Below are 27,158 nucleotides of genomic sequence, written 5' to 3'. Positions count from 1 at the left end.
ATAAATAGATAGATAGATAGATAGATAGATAGATAGATAGATAGATAGATAGATAAATAAAATACTCTGGCTTTATTTCTCACAGTCCTCCCTATAATCTGGACTCACTCTGCTGCTTTCCATTTCTTCTATTTTATTTTCAAAATTAACTCACAGGCCACTCTTAATGTCCCTTCAGGAGTATGAGCACCTGAGAGGAAAACAGTGATAGAGGTGAGAGCAAAGAAAACACAAGGTCCTAGCATGGTCTTAGGGGACAGCATGTTGTAGTAAGGTGTTAAGAACATACCTGGAAGCCAGGAGATTAGGGACTAGTTAGTTGTGGTTCTGCCACTGACTGGCTGCCTGATTTTTAGCAAGTTATTTAACCTCTCTGGGCCTCAGTTCTGTCATTTTATAAAGACAGGATTGAACCAAATAGTCACTCAGGTCCCTCCTTGCTCTCATATTCTTAGGGTCTATGTCTGATTTGTCATTGATTATAATGTCCCCAAATATATTTCTCAGGCTTGGAAAGAATCCAGTCATCACCAGTCAGCTTTGATTCCTACTTGATGAATTACAATGTAAAAGAAGGTTTTAAAATATCTGAATTTGAGAGTTTCTGACTCTCATTTACTGCTCATACTTGAGTTACTTATGTGTCAGTTTCAGGAACTACCTGCCAAATATAAATTATTACTTTTTGAATTCAGGGAATTCTTCCCCCCCTGCCCCCCGCTCCAAAAATGGTCTCTCTCTGTTGCCCAAGCTGGAGTACAGTAGCACAATCTTGGCTCACTGCAGCCTTGACCTCCCAGACTCTAGTGATCCTCCCACCTCAGCCTCCCAAGTGGCTGGGACTACAGGCATGCGCTACCATGTCTAGCTAATTTTTTGTATTTTTTGTAGAGATGGTGTTTTGCCATGTTGCCCAGACTGGTCTCAAACTCCTAGGCTCTAGTGATCCACCTGCCCGAGCCTCCCAAAGTGCTGGGATTAGAGGTGTGACCCACTGGGCCTGGCCTAATTTTTCTTATTACTAGCCTGGAATATAGACATATAAGTAAAAAGTTCCACGGGCTGTTAGAATGTTCTTAAACGTTCTTCTTTATTTAAACAAAGGCTTTTAATAGCCACACAGCATGCCATCCATCTGTTGATGGCACATCTGAACACATGGTTTATTGTATGGAGTATGATTTCATTTGGTTAACAAAGCAAACACCTCCACCAGCGACGTTAGGCCAAATTTGAGGAAGTTGAAAGGGAAGCACATCAGACTCAAGGAACTCAGATGCCTTCTTGCGTAGTGATTGTTTGAAAGTGCTAGTTACTTGGCACCAGTCAGACACTAGCAGAGACCACTTAAGACCCAACAGAAGGCCAAGTCACACAACTTTCATTCAACACAGTGCTTTTTTGGGGTAGGGTAAGGTGGAGAATTATTCATCACAATTCCAGTAAATAGCTCCTGGCCATGGAGTGTTACATTAGTCAAAAATGAGTCGGAGCACAAGAGAATATGAGGACACTCACTCACAGTAGGATTTTCAAAACAGAATTAGCCATTTCTGTGTCATGTCCCCTTTTTCATTTGGCAAAATATATTGATTTGTTTTTGTTAAATATTTTTCTCATTTATGAAATATATGTCTTGTGCTTTTCTGAGTCTTAATTTTCAAGATTTTATAACTTACCAAGTTAACAGTGTGATTAAATTATCTTGTAAGTCAAGCTAAGGGCTAGTCTCAGAAAAGAGCGATGCATTTTATAATACCATAGTGTCTAGTAATTGTTCTTCATTTCTTTTCTTTACACCATCAGAATTTTATTCTGACAATGCCTCATAAGCTTTTGTTTTTAGAATTTAATTTATTGTAAGGTTGAAATTTTATCTTTAATAGTAATTAAAACTAGAAATTTAAAATATGATTCAATGGCAGAAAAGGATATAACCATTATACTGAGAGAGAAGATCTCTCAGGGCAGATTTGGCATGTATGAGAATAAGAAGTCAGAAAAGAGAAGAACTGATCGTATTGTCAGTACCCTAAATTAAGCCAATCATTTCATGTATGTGTTAAGTTAAAATTGGAGCCCTTGGCTTTTCCTTTTCAGATACTGTTTTAAAAGAAGACCTTCCCACCATCAGACTGAAAGAATGTCAGTGTAATCTTTATAATCTTTGAATTGCAGTTCAGATTTATCAACAATAGGCTCTTTCTTCTCACCATCAGCCTTGGATCACTTTGTGGGTGTGTTGGAATTAAGGCCTGCCAGATTGCACTTTTATTGTTAACAAGAGCATTTTCTTCTTTTACTTGTCTTGTTGAATCCACAGTAAAACTATTAATAATATCTGAGCCATGGACTACCACCTCACATCACACTCACCAGCCAATGATGGGAAAAGCCCAGTTTTCGCAGCCATCTTATGAGTACATTGAGGCATTTTGGTTTGCATGTTTAGTTATTGACTAAGTAGAAAGACTGGAAATTGCTAGAAATGACTGATTCAGATCCAAGTGTCTCCTTTAAGAGTATAGAAACACATTCACTGGCACATATATAGATGAACCTAAGATAAGTCACCTACCAGTATTTGCTGTTTAAGCAAAACACTGCAAGTGTTTTATTCTTCACATGTTAGAATAATCATCCCAAGAGATGAGCATTTTAGTCAGAACACAGTTTATATAAATAATATATGGGTTTGTGGTTTTGAAAATTCTTGATATCAAGCTCTGATATCAAGCATGTTCATAGTTTGTATTTGTTCCAGCTACCTTTTCCTCTGCACTGACTCAGCTGAAAATGTAATGAAGAGACACTATCAAAACTACCTTTGTTGTGGCTGTTGGGAAAATGCTTTCCTTTCTTAATATGCATGTGCTCTCTTGCAGTTTGTGATGTCTGGCTGGGGTATAGGTTATTCATTTCGATGTGAAATTGTTGACTATTCACAGTCACCCACAGCTTTGAGGGTAAGTTTCTCTTTGAAAAAACTTGAAATTCAAAATCAATGTTAAAATTTTGTAAACTGTTTGTAACATTGAATGTAAACTTAGAATAAGCAGATGACTCAGTTATCAGATTGTGTGTTTTGTGGTGGAGAAAGTGAAAAATTACAAGAATAAAAGAAAGTCACATGTATAATTTTGTATAAAATGAAAATTGGTGCTTTTCTTTTTGAATTTTTTGGATTTAAAAATAAATTAACATCTGGGTCCTCAAAAAATTGAAAATAGAATTACCATAAGATCCAGCAATTCCACTTCTGCGTATATACCTAAAAGAATTGAAAACAGATACTTGAAGAGATATTTGTATACTCATGTTTATAGCAGTATTATTCATAATAGTCAAAAGGTAGAAGCAACTCAATAGCCCATGGATAGATAAATGGATAAACAAGGCCAGGCGCAGTGGCTCATGCTTGTAATCCTAGCACTTTGGGAGGCCGAAGCGGGTGGATTGCCTGAGCTCAGAAGTTTGAGACCAGCCCGGGCAACATGGTGAAACCCTGTCTCTACTACAATACAATAATTAGCCAGGCATGGCAGCATGGGTCTGTAGTCCCAGCTACTCGGGAGGCTGAGGCAGGAGGCAGAGGTTGCAGTGAGCCGAACTCCAACCTAGGCGACAAAGTGAGACTCCGTCTCAAAAAAAAAAAAAAAAAAAAAGATAAATAAGATAAATGGATAAACAAAATGTGGCATATGCATAGAATGGAATATGATTTGGCCTTTAAAAGGAAGGGAATTCTAACTCATGCTGCAACACGGATGAACCCTGAGAACACTATGCAAAGTAAAATAATTAGGTCACAGAAGGACAAATACTGCATGATTCGGCTTATATGAGGAGCCTAGAGTAGTCAAATTCATAGATGCAAAAAGTAGAATTGTAGCTGGGGTGAGGGGAAAGGGGGAATGGGATGTCGTTTAGTGGGTGTAGTTTCAATTTTGCAAGATGAAAGAAGTTCTATGGATGAATGGTGGTAGTTCTATGGTTGAACAACAGAACTTCTATGGTTGAACAACAATGTGAAAGGTACTTAATGCCACTTAACTGTGCACTAAAAAATGGTTAACATGACAGATTTTATGTTATGCATATTTTACCAAAATTTAAAAATACAAGCTTTTCTTCATATACAAAGTAAAATAAAATAAATTTAGATTTATTTGTGCTTCTGCAGATGGCACGTACCTGCTGGCTTTATTACTTCTCCAAATTTGTTGAGCTATTAGATACAGTGAGTATATGGCCACCACATTTGGTAAATATTTGATCTTAAATGTTTGATCTTTCAATGAAACCAATAAACTGCTGTAGTTTCAGTTGTCTCATAACTTTGGTCATTTCTCCTTTTCAGGCAGACCTACTGTTATCTGTTTTACCTTTTATTATCAGTAACTTTAAAGAATAGATAGGATAACCTTATTTTTTCAGTATTTTGCAAACTCTAAAAGGTTTCTGTTATGTAGCTATCAGTTGATTAAGATAAGCACGGTAACTGTGTCATATACTACAAAACTGCATCTTTATATAGATGGATGACAGTTGCTTTATGAATCAAGTTCAGGAAGTAAAAAGCAGAAAACATCTTTTTTTTTTTTTTTTTTTTAATTCCAAAGCACAGTCATCTATATTCCTTTAGGAGGATAAATGCTTAAAAATTCATAAACTTACGTGAGAATGTTGCATTACCTCTGGGGTATCAGTAATTCAGCTGCTTTTCTGAAGTCTTTGCTTACTGGGCCCTATCTCTTCCTACTTTAGATCCTAGTGAGGATCACCTCTGAACTTGTATGAACGGGTCCTGGGAGAAGCAAGTGTCATGAATTAAGTCTGTGATTTAGAGGAGAAAGCCATGAACCTTTGTTTCCAGAGGAGCTTAGGAAAGCTGAATATTTGTTGTATCTTTGCAGCAAGTGTATCTTGGTTATTTGGAGCTAGTTTTGGCTCTGAGACTGAAAAGTGTGTTTTCTTTGGAATGCATACCATGATATTTCTTGTAGGAAATGTCAATATGCTTCACCTTTTGAAATGACTAATCACATAACATTAGAATCGGAAAGGACTTCTGTGAACATACAATCTAGTGGTTCTCGAACTTTATGCGTTTAGCGTCACCTGGAAGACTTGTTAAAACACAGATGCCTCAACCCCCTACTCCCAGAGTTTCTGATTCACTAGGCCTTGGATGGGGGCTCAAGATTTGCATCTAACAAGTTCTCGGATGATGCTAATACAGGGACCACGTTTTGAGAACCTGTATTCTAGTGGTTCTCAGCCCGCATTGTGCAATAGAATTAATTGCATTAGGGAAAACGACGACGACGACAAAAAAAGGCCCTACCTCCAGAGATTTGGTGCCAAATGGTTTGGAACAGAGACCAAGCATAGCTATTTTTAAAAAGCTTCTTGGATATTGTAATATGCAGCCAGGGTTGAGAAGCATTAGTCCAGAACCTTTACTCTGAGAAATTGAAGCCAAGAAGTTAAGTGACTTACTCAGAGGAATGCTCCTACTAAGTGGTACGAGGAGGACCTAGATTGTTAGTGTATGGCTTTTTCTGTTGCACCACTCAGCCTTCTTCCATACGCATAAGCAAATGCATTTTGCACTTGGAAATGTGCAAACTTTCCATATCTCAGTTGCTTTGCATATTCTCAGTTCCAGCTTCCATAAGGAAACTGTACTGCTTCTGTGTCCTTCCCTAAACTACATTTCTCAAATACTCCTCTTAATACTTTTCTTTGTGCTGTTCTATTTAGTCTTGTATTTAAAAATCTTAACACTTGTATTCTGAATTTCACTTTTGAATATTTTTTGAACATTTCCCCCTCTCCCAAATTCTGCCATCTTGTTTATAGAGTTTTTACAAACCACTGGATAATGTTCACTCTGAGTGTTACCTTCCTTCCCCTTTTCATTGTTTTCTATACAGTTTTGCTTTATTTTCCCTCATATTTCTCAAATTAACTTTTCAACTTTTTCTCCCTTCATTTTTCTTTAATAATAATTTGCTAACTTTTGATTTGTTGCAAGTCCTCTTCGTTTGCCTAATCCCTTATCCACATCAGTAAGATGTATTAGAGAGCAATGTAGAATATTTCAATCCTAAGTCTTCTGCTTTCCCATATACTTTAAAATCCACTGGAATTTTTTTTTTTTTTTTACTAATACAGTTTCTTTCAATAATTTTTGGCCATATTCCTTACTTTATATCTTTGATTTTTAAATCTGCATACAATTTCTTTTCACCTTTTTGTTGGTTCTTCCATGTGTAGGCATTGTACCTAAGTTACTTCATAATAATGAGATTTTGAGCTGCCCTTCGGGGAATTAGCTGCTTCTGTAAGCATTCTATAAGGCAACGCTTTTAGAGGAAATCATGATATGAAATACTTTGCACTTTGCCAATATTTTAATAATACTCAATACACTATCACATGATTTTCTATGAACTTAATATTCTTTAAATTATTTCAGATCTTTTTTGTTCTGCGCAAGAAAAATAACCAAGTGACTTTCCTTCATGTATTCCATCATACCATCATGCCGTGCACCTGGTGGTTTGGAGTCAAATTTGCTGCAGGTAGATAAGGGGAAGTTGGGATCATGTGTTATAAACAATAACATTTCTATATGCTATAAACAAAATATTTTTCTGGACTGTGATTTATAAGAAACTCAAAAAAATCAAAGAGTCACTTTGTTTCTACTTCTTTCATTAACTATTACTTGAAAAATAAACATAAGACTCATAATAATTAGGTTTACCCCACTCTTTAGATATGTATGACTTCTCGGCACAGCCTTCTACACATACTCTTTAGTCGTTTTGTTTGTATTTTATTATTTTCCCAGAGAGGTTTATTAAATACATTTAAATAAATAAATAATATAAACAAACAAATAAATAAAATGGCAAAAGCTTTGACTTTATAGAAGTATAGAGAACAATTTCCTGCATGTTCCCAGGAAGTTAGAATGCTTATCTCAAATTCTGTGTCTTATTTGCCTTCAAATTTCTAATAGCTGGCACACACTGTAACCCCAACAGCTCTTTAAAGATGTGTCAAATTGTGGTTACCCCAACTTCCTAAAGCATCCTACCGTATTAAAGAATGTGTTGATACTATTTTAAGTTCCAAAATAGTTTAATTTGAAAGCCTGGAAAACAGGTTGGTTGTTTCTTTTTCGTTTTAGGCTTCTGAACGTCTAGAATTGGAGAAACCAGAACTAATTTTATCCTATTACACAGTTTTAAATAAGTGATATCCCCAAGGATATATTCTTACCTTAGGAAAATTTGGTTGGGGGATTTATTTGCTCCAGTTTCTTAAATTTTAAAAGTCTTCAAATAGACCCATAGTTCATAACATTTCTGTGAATAGCTTGCCTCTTTTGGCCTTTCTGACTCTGCCAGACTAAAAGAAAGGGGGAACCACAATTGAGGAACTCTTGTTTGAGTTCTAGACTCTCTAAGCATGGAGGAAAGAGATCTGCATGTCTCAGAGCATGAGAGGACATGGATAAGCCCGTGTCAGGAAAGGGATGCCAAAACTCAGAGGAGCCACAGGGGCTGTGAATCATGAGTGAACAGCTGTCGCTACCATGGCTTATGGGCATCGGATTTTCCAGGATGTAAAGTACCTCCTTGCTCAAAACTGGCTGCTTTTTCTTACGAGATTTGTTAGTATAAACATTTCATTTACATTAAAACAAGATAGTCTCAGCGGTGTCCATTTGCCAAATCAACAGTGACTATATTAATCTCCATTATTTTACTTATCCTTACTTTCTGTGTTTCTGTTTCCTCTTATATGCATATTGCCCCTTCCCATTCTTTCTACAGTGATATACATTGACACTTACTGGTGTTTGTGAAAAACTGGAAAATACCTAAACACTCATAATAGAGTGTTTATTATTACTTGTGTGTATATAACTGTGAAACAAATGATATTGAGAGGTATTAAATGTCCTAAAATGAGGATTCTATACACAAGGATTTAACAAAGCTCATCTTCTTTGTTAAGCGGCTTGACTCCAAAATTATCAGAAGTAGATGAACTTATTCTATTTTTAAAGTATGCTAGAAAAGGTGCTTTCACATCCTTATAGTTTATTTATTCTGATTTCTCCCATGAGGCCAGGATACACACTGAAAACTAAATGTGAATAGAAGAAAGATTGGAAGGCAATATCCCAAAATATAAACAGAGGTAATTGGGAGATATTGAAACAAAAAGTGGTTTTTTTCTCCCTCTGTATTTCCCTCCCTTTCTCTATATTTTCTAATTTTTAAATACTGAATATCTGACAGTTAAAGAATGGGAGAAATAAATTTTATTTAATGAATACAATTGAGCATTTTTCTAACTTCTGTGTTTGAGTTCATTGATAGTGTGGTTTCCATTTCAAAAGCAAGCAGTGCTTTCAATAATGAGAATTTAAATATGATATACCTCAACTTTTTTTTTTTGAGGCAGAGTAAGTTTCACTCTTGTTGCCCAAGTGGAGTGCAATGGTGTGATCTCGGATCACTGCAACCTCCTCTTCCCAGGTTGAAGCGACATACCACAGTTTTTAAGTGGTACTATGTTTATGGACATCAGTCACTTTATAACAGGTTTCTTGTCCACACCTTAATCCTTCTTCTTCTTTACAAAATGAAAATAGTACAAGATAGTTTTCTTCTCTCTCATATGTTCCATGCATTGGCACTTCCGTTCAGTCTTACATGTGGAATTCTAGTAAACACTTGTTTAGCAGACCTGATACCTACTTCAGTGACAAACACAGCAACAAAAGCTGTTCCCAGAAATGTTTGGTACTGATGTCCATTCCTAGAATGAAACTGTCCATTCTAAACTGTTCTTTGCAAAAACTTGAGCACAGCTGATCTCTATCTAGTATTTAATTTCCTGTTTTTCTGTTGTACTCTTCAATAGGGTAATAGCAATCCAGCTTTTCTTTTGAATAGGATGAAAATATTTCTGTGGTAGGTTTTTATATTAATTATATGAATTATAATATTAATTTATGCATATATCCCCTTCTAGAGATAGGGAGAATTGTGATAATTACCCAAGTGATTCCTTTGTTTTGTGCAAATGAGTAAAATGTGATGGGTACTAATCATAATTCATTCTGAGATGTTTGTCTACAGACCCATTATCGTAAAGCAGAAAACAAACAGGCTTAGAAAATATTTTGTTAGGAAAGCTTTCCAAAGAATATACAAAAAACATTACTAATTAAAATATGGCTGTTTTGTAAATAAACTTATTAAAATAGCTTGTCAGAAAATAATCATAACTAGAGAAAGTAAACATGTTACTTTTATTTGATAGCTTATTTGATCAGTAAACCTTACTAAACACTTTTGGCTACGCTAGTGCTTTGTTAAATCCCTGTGTCTAACATCCTCATTTTAGGACATTTAATGGTGACAGTATCCAAACAGAAAATAGGCACTCCTCTATTAAATAATAGGAGAGGTGTCTTAGTTAGAAAAGCTCTGACATAGTTCCATATCAAAGGTGAAATAGATTTCCTGTGTATTATTATGAAACACAAATGAATTTGAGAGGTATTTGGCTTATCTTCCTTTTAAGCACCTTGACTCCTAAACTATCAGTAGTAGACAACTATTCTATTTTTAAATTAACCTAGAAAAGGTGTTCTTACACCACAATAATGTGTTTATTCAAATTTCCTTTGGGAAAGAAGACCAATCCAAATGTAAATAATACAAGCTGGAAAGTTGTTAATAAGCTTAATTAATTCAGTTCCTTCTGACTTGAAATTATGGTAACTGAGGGATTAGCTAAAATATGGCTTTCTCTCATCAGAAGGAGAAAGTTTATGTAGAACAGTTATGTAGAACAGTTATGTAGAATGAGGCTTTGGGAGAATACTTAACTACTTAAAAGTAATTATTTAAAACAGGTTATTTTAACAGAGTAGTTCAGCATTGCTAGTATCTAGAAATATCTAGAATTGCTGCAATTATGAATAATTATTTAAAAGCAATTTCTACTGTGTAATGGTTTTATTAGATTTCTCATTAGATTATATTAGAAGTGATGAATTTGTATTTTCCTTTAAACTTTCTGTGATGCATAGTGTTTATGAATTCAGTTCTTCTACCATAATCTAAATTGATGAGGTTTTGCTTTATTTCCAGAATTAAAGAATGCTGGAATTAAGAAAATAGAATGTTTCTGAGAAAAATGTAAATTCCAGGTCCAACATTACTAAGTTGAGTCAGGCTATACATAAAGAAGACATATTCTTCCAGACTGTTCTCTTAGGCAAGGGACCCCAGGGAGAGTGTTCCCTCTGCCACACTTTCAGCTAAACACCATTACCCCTTCTGCTGTATTACTGGTCCAGCTAAAGACAACTGAAGTGATCTTTTCTTACATTACCATGTGTTCTTTGCTTCTATTCTCAACTGAAGGGGATCGGTAGGAAATGTGGTGAAATGAGAAGAGGAAAACCAAGATAGGAAGGCATAATCAATTGGAAGCCGTAAATAAGGATGGTGTAACAGTTAGTAGATATTTACTTTGGAAAAACAATAATTCATTAAAGTAAATTCAGCAGTTTGCTAATGAAAGCCAGTGGTTTTACTGCCAAAATTATTTAATGAAGATTATTGAGAGTAGGAAAAGTAAATTTGATTCCACACATAATACAAAAATATTCTTAGCAGCTTTATTCAGAACAGCCCAATTTGGAAGCAACCCACATGTCTGTCGATAGGAGAATGGGTAACTAATGATGCATTTATATGGTATAATACTGCACAGTGGTAAAAAGACAAACTACCAATATAGGTACCAGGTACAAAAGAGTACATCCTGTGTAATTCCATTTATGTGAAGTTTAACAGCAGACAAAAGTAATAGTTGGTGATAAGAAGTTAAAGCTACCTTGGGAGCTCATGGGAATCTTAAATGGTGTTGGAAATGTTCTACATCTTGATCTTGGTAGTGACATGGGTGTATACATACATGAAAAGTCATCAAGTTAAGATTAATGTAGTTTGTATATTTTTATACGTTAACCCTCACTAAAATATGAATGTTATTACTATTATTTAGCAACATATATTTAAAAGGTAACTCAACTAAGTGTAAGTAAACTCAAATCGTAAGACCACCTTAAGCTAAGATATAACAAAATAAAGATATGCTAATTTACTTTCTCAGGTTCATATCTTATATTTTACTAAATATACTATCCAGCCCCCTCTAAGTTGATAGTTATTTAACAGGATTGATATTTTATATATTTTTTTCCAAAAATCAAGAAATAATTATACAAAAATCTCAGTTCAGACGAAAATGTGGTTCCTTTTAAGGAACAATGGCCCCACGTTACAATAATTTTATTTTCCAGGTGGTTTGGGAACATTCCATGCCCTTCTAAATACAGCTGTACATGTAGTCATGTATTCCTACTACGGACTCTCTGCACTGGGACCAGCCTACCAGAAGTATTTGTGGTGGAAAAAATATTTGACATCGTTACAGCTTGTGAGTAATTAATTGTCTTTAAAACCATATATGAAGCAACTGCAGTCACTTGTTTTCACTGTGAACTAGGATACTAGTTAAATAAAAAAGAAAGTTAACAAAACAATAGGGGTAGAGTGTCTGTCCCCTACATGATATGCCGTCATTGTTCTTAATAACGTTAGATGAACTTTGGTAACCAAAAGGCTGAGACAATTAAACAAGTGTGCATTTTTATGCCATCTTTATACTATTTTATGCATTTATACAAGAATAAATAAATTTGTGATTAAAATAACTCCAAAGTTATATGACCCTCAATAGGCATAATACCTATTAGAAATTAGAAATTCCATTAGCTCTAGATGGCCTTGAGGGAATGCAACTTTGAGGGAACGATGAGCCTTCCTGTGTGTTTACCTATCTAGTCCTAACATTTGTAAGTCCGTCTTTCCTCCAGTCAATAAAAAGCATTGTGAGAATTAAACATGTAGAAGGTTAGACCAACATATATGTATTACCTAAATTTGAATACTGCCCTTACATAAACAATGTTTGAAAGAGCAGAGGCACTCCGTTTAAACCTAATAATACATTCTAAGCATTAATTCTCAAAATATATGGTATTTAACTTTTTTGGAGACTCATTATGGGTTTGAGATGATGATTTGCTTTACATTTTATTGGTGTTCATTAAAAGGAGAATTCTACCATCCTTGTATTTCCACATTTGCAATCTATGATAAATTGATGTCATATTCTGCCAGTAACATCAATGAGAAAGTATGAATTTGATTTAGATAGCATGTTGAAGATTAATTCTTTATTAAAATTCTGTAACTTCCTAAATGAAATTTGGCACATTCATATAATGTGTTCTCCCAGGTGAGAGACTGACATTTTAATGTGTAAGGATCCTAAATCAAGATCAGAGTATTTCCTTGCAGAGTTATTTGTTGTATCTGAAACAGGCAGCAAACTAAATGACCAACCATAAGGAAATGGTAAAACAGATTATTTTAATTCATACTTTGAGATACTATGAAGTCATGAAAATTACTCACCATTACTTCTTTAAAAAATATTATTTTCTCAAAGTAGTATATGCTCATTGCAAATATGTGAGAACACCTAATTAAGAAAAGAGAAAAAAATACATGTAATTCTGCCACCCAGGGATAATCACTGATGATATTTTTATTTTGTTATCATCCAGTTTTTCTCTCAGGCATATGTGTACACCTTTTACATCATTTGTATAGATTGCACACATAATTTTGTATTTTGTATTTAGGCTTTTTTTTTCTCAGCATACTCTTAAATGTTGTACAAACTTTTTAATAATGTGGAAAAATATGGATGTAGAAAAAATAGGATGACCATTTGTTTATTATATTCTCAAAGATGTCAATTACACACAAACATACACATGCATAGAATGTTGAAGACATTGCTTAGCCTTCCTAAAGTTTTTTTTCTCTTTTGCAAAATGAGAGGAATAAGTGGCTATGCTATGGGAATGTCATAAATATACATTAAGATAATGCAAGGAAAGTTGATGATGATAAGGATAAAATGATAATAAAATAAACTATATGAAAATCTTAACCATGATTAATAAGACCAATTGTGGGTAATTGTTACCTATTTCTTTATAGAGTTTTACTTTTCTAAAATTTCTGCAGAACACATGTTGCTTTTTTAGGGAAAACATGATAACCAGAAAATCTGAACATTAGCTTAGAAAAGGTCCCTCTTGGGACTGTGTAAGATGTTCTGCCCCACAGAGCCCTTGAGCACTACTAGAAGGGCCACCAGTTCTCTCTCACACCTTATAGATTCTCTGCCTCAGTTGGCAGTTCAGACCCTTTTTTTTTTTTTTTTTTTTGAGATGGAATCTCACTCTGTCACCCAGGCTAGAGTGCAGTGGCACAATTTCGGCTCACTGCAACCTCCGCCTGCCAGGTTCAAGCAATTCTTCTGCCTCAGCCTCCTGAGTGGCTGGGACTACAGGTGCCTGGCTAATTTTTGTATTTTTAGTAGAGACAGGGTTTCACTATCTTGGCCAGGCTGGTCTCCAACTCCTGACCTCGTGATCCACCCGCCTCAGCCTCCCAAAGTGCTGCGATTACAGGTGTAAGCCACTGCACCTGGCCCAGACACATTTTTATCTATGACCATGGAAGACAAATGGCAGGTATAAGGACTCAGAGATGCTTGGCTACTACAAAATTCAAGGGGCTCTAAGTAAAATGTAATTATTTTCCAAAAATTAAAATATCTGGTCCAATAACAGGACAGAATATTTGAAATTGAAATCATCCTGAAAAAATGGGCCACAATGTAGTACATGGTCATTTCATCATAGTCAAGGACTCAAGTCAGAGACTTATAGGGAAAACCTGCTCTGTTGATTCTCTTGAGGCATAAAAAAGTTGCTGCACTGCACAGCTCCAGGGAACATTTAAATATAGACCCTGCGGGTGTGCCATTTTGTGGTTCTGAATAGTAGATCCATACTTCCAACTGGCTTTTGACATTATACTACCCATTATCACTCCCAGGGAGGCTAGATTTAAAGATGGACTTCTCTGCCCAACAGTGCACTCCCTGCACTTTGGGAGTGCATAAACATAGGTAGGTAAAGAATTGTAACTCTCGATATCTGAATAATTATTTTTTCATGTTTTCATTTCTTAAGGTCCAGTTTGTTATTATCGCCATCCACATAAGCCAGTTCTTTTTCACGGAGGATTGCAAGTATCAGTTTCCAGTCTTTGCGTGCATCATAATGAGTTACAGTTGCATGTTTCTGCTGCTCTTTCTCCATTTTTGGTACTGTGCTTACACCAAAGGTCAGAGGTTGCCCAAAACTGTGAAAAATGGAACTTGTAAAAACAAAGATAACTGAAGCCCAACATAAGTCTATGATCGAAACGGATACATTGTCTTCCTTGACAATCAAGAGATATTTGCCTATGCAGTGCATTTTGTATATTTTTCAAAACTAAGAGCTTGTATTTTTATGATAAGTTATTGGGATGTCTGATATTTTGAGAGCCCGAAGCTTCCAGATAACAGTCTTCTGATAATTAGAGCCTACAGCAGCCAAAAGTTTTTGTTTTTGTTTTTTTTTTTTTTAGCTGCTTTTAAACCTAATCCAAAGGTTTTGTTTAACACATTTTGTTACAGTGAAAAAAAGATATGAAGCAATACAGTACTCTTCAAGGAAGTCCAGTAAAGATGAAAAATATCATTAGATATTTTGAGCACAGGCAGAGATCCATGTGTTACAATAGATTCCTTCTGCCAGGTCTGGAAAGTCTGGAAACCAACCATAGGCCCTGGCTTTGTCATTTATTGGCTGTATTCAGAAGATACTATGTTTGCTCTCGAGTTAACTCCCATTTTAGCAAGCTAGCACAGGTGAAAATTGAGTGAGTTTTTGATAACTTGTCATTCAAAATCATTAATGATAATTTTCAATGGATCTTTTGAGTAGCCATCACCAGTTTTGCTGGTAAGACTTCCTCACAACCCATTTGTTGTACAAACTGTTTCAGAGTAACCATACTTTGGGTTAGTACGCTAATGCACTTGACACCAAGTTTCATTCAGTTGATTATTTTCAAAACAAGGTGATTTGTTTTAATGGGTTAATGAACACTTTACTATTACTGTTTTACAATTAACTTTGTAGATCTCCGGAAAGAAGTGAATTTGTCAATGAAAAAAGTACTGTGTGGTTCAGTAGGAAAAACCTGTTGTCTGTTATAGTATCACATCACTGTCTTACATTGTCATGGTTTAAATTATTATCTTGGTTAAATATATAGGTTAGATACTTAAATATTCATATCATGAGCACACTACAGGTACTACCCTTAAATTATAAATAATATACAGTTTATTGTACACAGTTTCCAGATATGGTTTAGAGTGGCTGTGAAGCAACTAGAGGCAAACTATGGAACAGAGAATATCCAGGGGAAAATTGATTATGTAAGCAAGGGCTGTTCTACTTTGAGAGAGAGACAGACAGACTATATAATAGTTATAGATTATATAATTAATGTTATAGATACACTGACCAATAAAGTATCTTCTGAAATTATGAATTAATTAACAACCTGGATTTCTGTTTCCAGACCTATAAACCATGTAATGAAAGACTGAAATACATTTGGCATAGGCTTTGTTTCTTTAAAATTGCTACTTTCTAAAATTCTGTTACTTTTACATTTTCCTGTTAGAGAATCAAAACTACTAGTCAGTAGTTTTGTCCAAGAAATAACAATATTTGGACATTGGTGAATTTTTCCCTATTTTTTTCTTCTTTTATTTATAGTCAATTTTGAAGGACTGTTTATGTTTGTAGGACTTTAAACAACTAGTACTTAAAGCCCCAGTGAATGTTGAGCACACAGAGATATTTATTGTACAACAATGCCTAAGTTTTACTCAATACCATGGCCTTTTATGTTTACACTTACCAGATTCATAAGGTTATTTGCCTTTAAGTGATCTTTTGCGATTTTACTTGATTACTGTATGAGAAGGTAAAGGTTGATAAATGGGAGTAATTATATATATAACATTGATTTTTTTTTTCTTAAGCAGAGTTTTACTCTTGTTGACCAGGCTAGAGTGCAATGGGCGATCTCGGCTCACTGCAACCTCGCCTCTCTGGTTCAAGTGATTCTCCAGGTAGCTGGGATTACAGGCACCTGCCACCACGCCCGGCTGATTTTTGTATTTTTAGTAGATACAGGGTTGGCCAGGCTGGTCTCAAACTCCTGACCTCAGGTGATCCTCCCACCTCGCGCTCCCAAAGTGCTGGGATTACAGGGGTGAGCCACTGCACCCGGCCATAATTTTATATTTTTAGAAAAAAAAGAATAAAGGAAAAAAGAGCACAGCTAAATGAAACAACTGCTCTAATTTATTCCACTGGAAGGGTCTCAGGACTCCTTAACTGTTTTCCAGGTTTGGCTCTTCATATCTAACCTGTGCTAAAATGAGAAGGTATGCTAGGTGCTGTTATAAATCACATCATTTCCAAAGACCACAAGTAGTATAGAGACCAAAATGAGGCAAAAATAAAAGAGATGAAACAGGAGAGTTTATTTCTTGCATACTTTCCGACCTTCATCATACAACCTCTCCTAACCTCCCCCTAGTCTCTAAAATGTTTAACTTGCCTATGAGCTAACATGTAATAAAGCACGTACTCAATTATATGAATAGAAGTGGAGAGCCAAAATGCTACAAAAGAAATCACAGCTGCTAGAAGTATCCTCCATAGAAACATCAACATGATTGTGGATCAAAATGATTTTCACTGGATATAGAATTTGTATGGGCCATATTTATTAAAAGAGTTCTGTGTCATCACATAGAGTTCCTTTGGGATTTCATCCCACTTTTCAGGACTTAACTTGTTTGGGTTTGCTTACCTAACAAGCAACAACAACAAAATAAACAGTTCCAAAATCTAGTTTATTACATAAATCTCTACGAATCCTTGAGGGCCTATATCTATATTATAAATAAATACATATATAGATTTTTAAATATCTATGGGACTTTGCCATTTACAGCCTTAATTATAAAATTATGAGATTATATTCTCTCCATTACCCTTTATTTCTGTTAACTTTTTAAAGACTGGAACATCCTGTGGATGTTGTCAAAGTTTGAGTTTGTTTTTCCGTGTACTATAATAAATTTGTGGTATCGCATGTATATGTGTTGTGTGTATTTTTCATTTTGGAATCTAACTGTATGTGTTTGCATGGGTTGGTGGCTTTTGATTTGAATACTTACCAATCAAAGTTATTTTACATATTTTTTGTACACGTGCTGTGTTCATCTTTGGGATACAGAGATACCTGGGACATAATTGGGATCTCCTGGAGCTTACCAACTGGTGGATGAAATTATGTGACAGGGCAGTAGATGATAGGTGCCAGATGAGTGACAGTTCTGCCACTTCGCAGACAGGGAAGACTCTATGAAGGAATTTGAATTTGAGTTATGTGTTTTGGTTTTACAGAATTTCAAAATTGGTGGTATGTTAGTAGGCAAGGTTTTTTAAGTAGAGAGAATTAACAAAAAAAGAATAATTTTGCCATCCTGCTGGCTCTAATAAATGGGATCACTGGTTGCTAAAAACAATTAGATGAAAGGTTGATGGGGATGGCTTATGCTGATACGACTGAACCCATTGATCAATCTTAATGTCATTCAGAGTGGGACAACCAGATGTTTTGTCTCTTAATACACTATAATACTCTGAGGTTTTCATGGCAAAAATTTTTTTGAACTTGAATCTAATCAATCCTCTGTTTATAAACTACTAGTTACAGGAAATACAATAAATAGAGGAAGAGTTAAAAGACACCAAGAGAATACAATCAGCCAAGTCCAAAATGTAGGAAATTCCATAGAACAAATGACCTGGTTTCTTTAATAAATAAATTACATTTTAAAAAAAAGAAAAGCAGAGAAGGCAACTTTTGTAGATAAAAGACTTAAGATATACTAACCAAATGTCATTTGAATCCTGATTTGAACAAACCAAATCATAAAAGGACATTCTTATAACAATCAGATATAACTGAACATGAACTAAATTTTAAAAGACAGAAATGATTAATATTGGATATTATTACTGTATTGCAGATGTATATTTTTAAAGTCCTTACATGTGAGATACATACACTGAAGTATGTATATGTAAAATGATAGGTTGTCTGATTTCACTTTAACATACTCTAGTAAAAAGAAAGGAGGTGTTGATAATTGTTAAAGTTAGCTAATGGGTTCACTTAATAGGAGTTTATTTTACTCTTCTGTCTACTTTTGTGTATGTTTGAAATTGTCCAGTTTTTAAAAAGCAATGTATGTATTATAATATTCTGTATAGATGTTATTTAAGTTAGGAACCAAAATGACAGAATTGACATGATTTTCACTGGTAGTTAGTCAGTATTTAGGGTGCTCACTGCATCTAAGTGTCATGAGAAACTTTAAAATGTACTAGACGTGGTCCCTGCCCTTAAAATGTTTACAGTACAGTTTAAAAAGATAGGCCTATATCAAATTTTAATAAAAACAAAGGTGGCATACCTGTTGACAAGTGAAAAGTGTATTACAGATTTACAATATATATTTTCCTAATGTTAAGTAGTTACCTTTGATGAAACAAAAAATAATGTTCATCAGGACCCACTGAAGATGTTTGATGGAGGAGTAGCAATATCAGCCTGGTTAGGAGAGCCTCTGGAAAAGAATCCCTTCCATGGAGCCCGAGGCTCCCTGTCACCAGCATTTTCCAGTATTTCCCACTTGTAGGAAGCAATTGGGTGTAACAGACTGTAGTTATTGTCTGTCATTCCAAAGCATCATGCCATGTAGCTAAGTAGTCTGGAGAGGGGCAGGGATACAGACAAAATCTGCATATACCATATACCACCAGGGAAGAAGATGTCTTTGTATGCCTCCTTGGGTACCAAATACAATAGAGTCTAGGTCTGTTTCCTTCTAAAGGACTTTCCCAGGAGTCTTACACAACAACTTTCACTTACATGTCAATGGTCAAAACTGCCTCATGGCCATCTCTAGCTGCAAGGGAAGCTGTGAACTAATTTTCTAGATGGGGTGCATTGTCCTCTCCAACAAAATTAGATTCTGTTAGTAAGAAAGAAGATGGCCACTAAGATGGCACGGTGGCTCAAGCCTGTAATCCCAGCACTTTGGGAGGCTGAGACGGGGTGGATCACGAGGTCAGGAGATCGAGACCATCCTGGCTAACATGGTGAAACCCCGTCTCTACTAAAAAATACAAAAAACTAGCTGGGCGAGGTGGTGGCGCCTGTAGTCCCAGCTACTCGGGAGGCTGAGGCAGGAGAATGGCGTGAACCCGGGAGGCGGAGCTTGCAGTGAGCTGAGATCCGGCCACTGCACTCCAGCCCCGGAGACAGAGCGAGACTCCGTCTCAAAAAAAAAAAAAAAAAAGAAAGAAGATAAGAGATGAAGTTTGAGTAAGCACCTGATGTAACCTTACCCACTGAGAATCCACCACCATGATGGGCCATTATTTTGCACAGAAGTACATATAATTTTTCAAGTGTCTAAATGGAAAAGTGATTGAACACACTTATTTAGGGCCAGCACTGTGCCTGGCATCAGCAAGTGATTAAATCATTACTTTTGGATGAATATATATACACATAAGTTACACATAATGTATTATATATAATAGATTCATTCAAAATGATTGATATACTAATATAATTTAAAATATATATATAGTCTATATATTATAATTCAGTGTATATATTTAGCATATATTTTTCATCAGTTAGCATACTATTTGTATAGCCTTTGTTATCTTTATATAAATAGTATTGTTGTTTCTCAAGCTGTTACAGTTTATCTATTATTGACTAACAAATCACCCCTAAATGTGATGACTTACAGCTACATCAAAGCTACATCTCTCACCACTTTGAAGGATCAATGATTTGAGAAGCTGAGTAGTTATTGTTCGGGGTCCCTGGTGCAATTGCAGTCAGACTGTGGCTTAACCAGGAACCAGGAGGTTGAGGCAGTGGGGGATGACTGGAGATCTCTGTGTAGTCTCAAGTCCTCTCCGTGTGGTCTTTCCCCTTGGGCTAGTTTGAGCTTCCTCAGAGCATGGCAGTCTCAGGGGAGTCGGACCGAAGGCTTCAGGAGTAAGCATTCCAGTGAGCAAAATGAAAGCAGTATTGCCTTTTATAACATAGCCATAGAAGTCAGGGAATGTCACTTCCACTGTACAAAAGCCCACCCGTTTTCAAGAGGAGAGGACACAGACCATGTCCCTCAACGGGAGGAATGTAAAAGCTACCTCGTAAGAACATGTAGGATGGGAGAAATACTGTACTTGGAAAATACAGTCTGCCACACAAAGTATTACCTAAAATGGATAGGAATACTTATTTTTCTCTTTAGAAGAGTTAAAGCCTATCTTTAATTCACACAGTTCTGGTTTGTATTGACTAGTTCTGTAGATGAAAGTAAGTGCTGTTTTATGTTTTCACTAAGAAAATGGCCCCTTGCACAGAGAAATAGACTCAGATTTGAGTGTGGAGTTGAAGGTAGGTCCCTTGATTAAATGAGAGCAAGGGTTATAGTTCTCTTTGTTTCAGGCAGCATAAGGTACATAATGATTGGGGAGGGGGTAGGGATGGAAATCCCTCTAGATGTTTCTAGCAGATACAACCACAATATAACAGGTCACACAACATGTCTTTTATACCAGGCTGCCCCAGAGAGAGGGCCACAGGGCTCTTCCTGGTGCTGGCTGGGCACGTTCATACCTTTTACTGACAGCCGGTATCAGGTCAGGCTGTACATGTACCTATAACTCAACAAAGTTACGAACTATAACACTCTTCAAATCTAAGTATGAACATTTTTGCCTATATTCAAACTACAGCATTATGAAAACATTGCTGCACCTTGTTTGTATTCTAGGACCTAGAGGATTCAGTTAGTGTGGGATTTAGCACTGATTTAGCACTCAGGTTACTAAAGGGAGAAAGCTTGGTATGAGGTAGTATCTCTAAGTGCCCAGGCCACACCAAAGGACACTCTGTACATAGTCCTTACAACTTAAATAAGAATGATATAAGCATCTGAGTATTTGAATGTGGAGATGTAAACTCAGAGCTACTGTGTTCTTTTTTTTTTCTTTTTTTTTTTTAAGAGATGGGTCTTGCTCTGTTGCCCCAGCTGGAGCACAGTGGCACCTTCATAGCTCACAGTAGCCTCACACTACTGGGCTCAAGCAATCTTCCTGCCTCAGCTTCCTGAGTGGCAACATGCCTGGATAATTTTTTTTATCTTTTGTAGAGACAAGGTATTGTCATGTAGCCCTGGCTGGTCTTGAACTCCTAGCATCAAACGATTATCCCGCTTCAGCTTCTCAAAGCACTGGGATTACGGACAGGAGCCCCCTTGCCTAACCTTCTATCTTAAAAGTTGCACGAATTCTGGTCAGTGTGTCTTTTGCCCATTTTGGGTTATCTCGCCCATGAATTTATGCCTTTTTTTATTCTTGTGGCAACCCTCCTTGTTCAGACCCGAATAATTTTTCCTAGATTATAATACTATCCTAGATTATAATATGGTCTAGATTATATTATAATAATATTTGCCTAGATTATAATATTATTATATTATCTCTATATAAAAGCCTTTCATCCTACTAGATGCTGTCATGGTGAGGAAGCATGGTACACTGGTTGGGAGCACAGCCTGCCTGGTCAAATCCTGACTCTGTTTTTTAATAGCTCTATAACCTGGACAGCTTCTCTGTCTCTTAGTGTCCCAACTGAAAATGGAGACAATACTTCTTTATCCAGTTACTGAGGGATATTAGATGAGTTAAAACAGGGAAAACTTTTAGAGCAGTGCTTTCCTTCCAGTTACTCAGGCTAAAAACCTCAGAGTCATCCTCAGGTCCTTTCTCTCTCACTCAACGTCAAATCCAACAAGAAATCCTGCTGGCTTCCTCTCAAAGTATAACCAGAATCTGACCAACCCTGGGGCCCTTATCATGTCATGCCTGGATTCCTGGAATAGCTTCCTATCTGACTCTCTGCTTCTGCCTTTACTTCCCTAAAACTTCTTGTCCAAATAGCAGCCAAAGTCATCTCTTAAAATATAAATCAGATCATGTAACTCTTTTGTTCTGAACCCTCCAATGGTTTCTGGTTTTACTGAGCATAAAAACCCTGTCATTGCTTCTCTGTCCTCACCGCGTACAAACCTCCACTTTGCTCCCTCTGCTCCAGCCACACTGGCCTCCTTGCTGGTCACTGGACCATTGTAAGTGCATTTCCATCTTAGGATTCTTCATTTATTTTCTCTGCCTACGGGACTGTTTCCAAAATAACTGCTTGGCTAAACCCTTCAATTCCCTCCTTTGTTCAAATCTCACTTTTTCAGTACTGCAGCCTGCACCCTGGTCTTTCTTTTTTCTATACAGCACTTATTACCGTCTAACATGCTATACAATGCATTTAGTTAATATTGTTTATTAACTGTCTTCCTCATGAGAAAGTAATCTCTTCAAGGGTAGATGATTTTGTCTATTTTGTTCACTGCAAGTGCCTAGAACAATGGCTGCCGTATTACAGGAGTTCAATGACTGTTGTTGAATGAATGAATGAATGAATGAATGAATGAAGCACTGAATAAGCATGTGCTATTGTTATAAGTTTTCTTCCTCTGCTCACTCTAGTGGTTTAGGCAATCATCCAACAATTTGTTAAACTCCTGCTATATGCCAACCACTGTGCTAGAATATAAAAAAACAAGTCAAATAATACCAATCCCCACAGAGATTTTCACTTGGCTAGAGGGCAACAAACATGTAAACAAGTCAAGTCAGATATTCTGCTGTTAAACGAGTAGTTTTTGTTTGTTTGCTTGCTTGTTTGTTTGTTTTGAGATGGAGTATCGCTCTGTCGTCCAGGATGGAGTACAGAGGCGTGATCTCAGCTGACTGCAACCTCTGCCTTCCGGGTACAAGCAATTCTCCTGCCTTAGCCTCCTGAGTAGCTGGGATTGTAGACACCTGCCATCACACCTGGCTAATTTTTGTATTTTTAGTAGAGATAATAAAAACTGGACCCCTTCCTTACACCACATATGATGGATTAAAGACTTAAATGTATAACCCCAAACTATAAAAACCCTGAAGGACAACCTAGGTAATACCATTCTGGACATGGGAACAAGCAAAGATTTCATGACAAAGATGCCAAACGCAATTGCAACAAAAGCAAAAATCGACAAAAGGGATATAATTAAACTAAAGAGCTTCTGCACAGCAAAAGAAACTATCAAGAGCGTAAGTAGACAGTTTATAGAATGAAAGAAAATTTTTGGAAACTATGTATCTAACAAAGGTCTGATATCCAGCATCTATTAGGAACTTAAACAAATGTATAAGAAAAAAAAACATTAAAAAGTGGGCAAAGGACATGAACACTTTTCAGAAGAAGACATATATGCGGCCAGTAAGCACATGAAAAAAACCTCAACATCACTGATCATTAGAGAAATACAAATCAAAATCACAATGAGATTTCATGTCACACCAGTCAGAATGACTATTATTAAAAAGTTGAAAAATAAAACAGATGCTGGCAAGGTTGCAGAGAAAAATAATGCTTATACACTGTTGGTGGGAGTGTAAATTAGTTCAACCACTGTAGAAAGCAATGTGGTGATTCCTCAAAGAGCTTAAAACAGAACTACCATTTGATCCAGCAATCCCATTACAGGGTATATATCCAAAGAAATATAAATCATTCTGTCATAAAGACACATGCACATATATATTCACTCCAGCACTATTCACAATAGTAAAGACATGGAATCAACCTAAATGCCCACGAATGGTAGACTGCATAAGGAAAATGTGGTACAGATACACCACGGAATACATGCAGCCATAACAAAGATCATGCCCTTTGCAGGAACCTGGATGGGGCTGGAGGCTATTATCCTTAGCAAACTAAAACAGGAACAGAAAACCAAATAACACATGTTCTCACTTGTAAGAGGAAGCTAAATGATGAGAATGCATGGACATATAGACGGAACAACAGACACTGGGATCTGAGGGTGAAGGCTGGGAGGAGGGAGAGGATCAGGAAAAATAATGAGAGTCTAGGCTTAATACCTGAGTGATGAAACAATGTATGCAACACACCCCCGCGACACAAGTTTACCTATATAACAAACCTGCACATGTACCCCTGAATTTAAAATGTAAATAAATAAATACCAAGAAGCAGCTTCTCCTCTCCTTCTGGAATCTCTGCCTGGTTCAGCCCACCTGCCTCCATTCCTGCCTCCACCATGTCCATCAGGATGACCCAGGGGTCCTATAAGGTGTCCACCTTGTGGGCCCGGTGCCCGCATCAGCTCCTGGAGATTCTCCCAAGTGGGCAGCAGCAGCTTCCAGGGTGGCCTGGGCAGAGGCCACAGTGGGGCCAGTGGCATGGAAGGCACCACCACCATCATGGTCAAGCAGAGCCTGCTGAGCCCCCTTACCTGGAGAGGGACTCCAACATCCAGGAGTCCGCACCCAGGAGAAGGACCAGATCAAGACCCTCAACAACAAGTTTGCCTCCTTCATAGACAAGGTACAGAGAACAAGATACTAGAGACCAAGTGGGGCCTCCTGCGGCAGCAGAAGAAGGCTGGGAGCAACATGGACAACATGTTCGAGAGCTACATCAACAACTTTAGGTGGCAGCTGGAGGCTGGGCCAGGAGAAGCTGAAGCTGGAGGCGGAGCTTGGCATCATGCAGGGGCTGCTGGAGGACTTCACGAACAAGTATGAGGATGAGATCAATAAAGGTACAGAGGTGGAGAATGAATTTGTCCTCATCAAGAAGGATGTGGATGAAGCTTACATGCACAAGGTAGCGCTGGAGTCTCGCCTGGAAGGGCTGACTGAGGAGATCAACTTCCTCAGGCAGCTGTATGAAGAGGAGATCTTCGCTGAGGTCAAGGTGCAGTAGGAGGAGATCGGCAACCGCAGCTGGGCTGAGGCTGAAAGCATATGTACCAGATCAAGTATGAGGAGCTCCAGACGCTGGCTGGGAAGCAGGGGGATGACCTGCAATGAATGAAGACTGAGATCTCCCAGATGAACTGGAACATAACCTGGCTTCAGGCTGAGACTGAGGGCCTGGAAGGCCAGTGGGCTTCCCTGGAGGCCGCCATCACAGATGCCAAGCAGCCTGGGGAGCTGGCCCTTAAAGATGCCAACGCCAAGCTATCTGAGCTGGAGGCCACCCTGCAGCGGACCAAGCAGGACATGGCACGGCAGCTGCGTGAGTACCAGGAACTGATGAACGTCAAGCTGGCCCTGGACATCGAGATCGCCACCTACAGGAAGCTGCTGGAGGGCGATGAGACCCGGCTGGCGTCTGGGATTCAAAACATGCGTATCCATACGAAGACCACCAGCGGCTATGCAGGTGGTCTGAGCTCGACCTATGGCGGCCTCACAAGCCCCGGCCTCAGCTAAGGCCTGGGCTCCAGCGCCTTCAGCCACACCAGCTCCATCAGGGCCATGATAGTGAAGAAGAGTGACACCCGCGATGGGAAGCTGGTGTCTGAGTCCTCTCACATCCTGCCCAAGTGAACGAACAGCTGAGGCGGCAGCCCCTCCCAGCCTGCCCCTCCTGCGGCTGCCCTGGAGCACACGAGGGCGACGGCTGTGCAGAGGAGCACGGAGAATGGGAGACCCACCCACCTGAGGCTCAGCCCTAGCCTCAGCCCACCACCAGGGGAGTTTACTGCCTGGGGATCACCCTTGCCCATGCCTCCAGCTACAAAACAATTCAATTGTTTTTTTGCGGGGGAGGGGAGGGGGTCCAAAATAAAGCTTCAGCTAGCTCTGCAGAAAGAGAAAGAAAGAAGAAAGAAAGGAAAAAAGAAGGAAGGGGGGAAGGGGAAGGGAGGGGAAGGGAAGGGGAAGGGAGAAGTTTTTAGCCTGTACAATGTAGGGACAGAAAGGAGAAATAGTTCTATCTGGGCTGTGGGTAGGACTTAAGCAGAGACTTGAAAGGGGAGCTAATGACAGCTGCCTCATGAACAATAAGGGGATGTTTGCTAGACAGAAAATGAGGGAGAAGAGTGTGCCCAACAGGTAACTGCAGACGAGAAAAGGAAAGAAACACCCTGGCCTGAGCTTGAGGAAGATGTGAAAGGCGAGCCCAGTGTTTTGGCTTCAAGAGTGCAGGACCAGGAGAAGTATTGATTGGGATGGGAGGGGCAGGGTGAATGGTGAGTTGTTCGTGGTCAGAGAAGATGATTGGTGTTATTTGTTTTCCCGAATGTTTTAAGATTTGTTTTGTAATGTAACTATGGTCTATTCTTGAGAGCAATCTATGTGATGAAGAAAAGAATGTGTATTTTGCAGCTGTTGGATGAAATGTTCTGTAAATATCTATTAGGTCCCTTTGTTCTATAGGGTAGATTAAGCCCAACATTTCTTCATTATCTTTTGTTTGGAAGGTCTGTCCAGTCCTGAAAGTGGGGTGTTGAAGTCTCCAGCTAATATTGTATTGGGGTCTATCTCTTTCTTTAGCTCTCATAATATTTGCTTCATACATCTGGGTGCTCCAGTGTTGAGTGCACATATATTTACAATTGTTATATCCTTTTGCTGAATTGACCCCTTTATCATTCTATAATGACCTTCCTTGTATCTTCTTATAGATTCTGTCTTGAAATCTATTTTGTTTGATGTAAGTATAGCTACTCCTGCCCTTTTTTGGTTTCCCTTTGCATGGATTATCTTTTCTCATCACTTTATTTTCAGTCTGTGTGTGTCATTACTGACAAAATGTATTTCTTGTGGGCAACAGATCATTGGATTTTTTTTTTAACTTATTCAGCCACTCTATGTCTTTTAATAGGAATGTTTACTCCATTTACATTCAATGTTATTACTGATAAGTAAGGACTTTCTTGTCATTTTGTTATTTGTTTTCTAATTGTTTTGTAGTCTTCTCTTCCTTCCTGACTTCCTATTAGTGAATGTTATTTTCTGT

General features: G+C 37.6%; 1 protein-coding gene and 1 pseudogene across 3 annotated transcripts in view; both read left to right on the top strand.

Annotated features, from left to right (window-relative positions):
- Positions 1 to 17,273, top strand: part of ELOVL7 (ELOVL fatty acid elongase 7) — a 97,953-nt gene extending 80,680 nt beyond the window's left edge. For all 3 annotated transcript variants that reach the window (XM_011952196.1, XM_011952198.1, XM_011952197.1), the window contains 5 exons: positions 2,886 to 2,966; positions 4,184 to 4,240; positions 6,485 to 6,590; positions 11,411 to 11,547; positions 14,228 to 17,273. In XM_011952196.1, the coding sequence (XP_011807586.1) occupies positions 2,886 to 2,966; positions 4,184 to 4,240; positions 6,485 to 6,590; positions 11,411 to 11,547; positions 14,228 to 14,437 (591 nt within the window). In that variant the 3' untranslated portion in view covers positions 14,438 to 17,273. The remainder of the gene's footprint in view (positions 1 to 2,885; positions 2,967 to 4,183; positions 4,241 to 6,484; positions 6,591 to 11,410; positions 11,548 to 14,227) is intronic.
- Positions 17,274 to 20,758: 3,485 nt separating this feature from the next.
- On the top strand, positions 20,759 to 25,744 carry LOC105519038 (annotated as a pseudogene).
- The last annotated feature ends 1,414 nt before the right edge of the window (positions 25,745 to 27,158 follow it).

This window comes from Colobus angolensis, unplaced genomic scaffold (assembly GCF_000951035.1).
Source record: "Colobus angolensis palliatus isolate OR3802 unplaced genomic scaffold, Cang.pa_1.0 Scaffold337, whole genome shotgun sequence".
NCBI classification, from domain to species: domain Eukaryota; kingdom Metazoa; phylum Chordata; class Mammalia; order Primates; family Cercopithecidae; genus Colobus; species Colobus angolensis.
The sequence above is the reverse complement of the archived record's forward strand: the minus strand, read 5'-3'. Positions and strand labels throughout refer to the sequence as shown.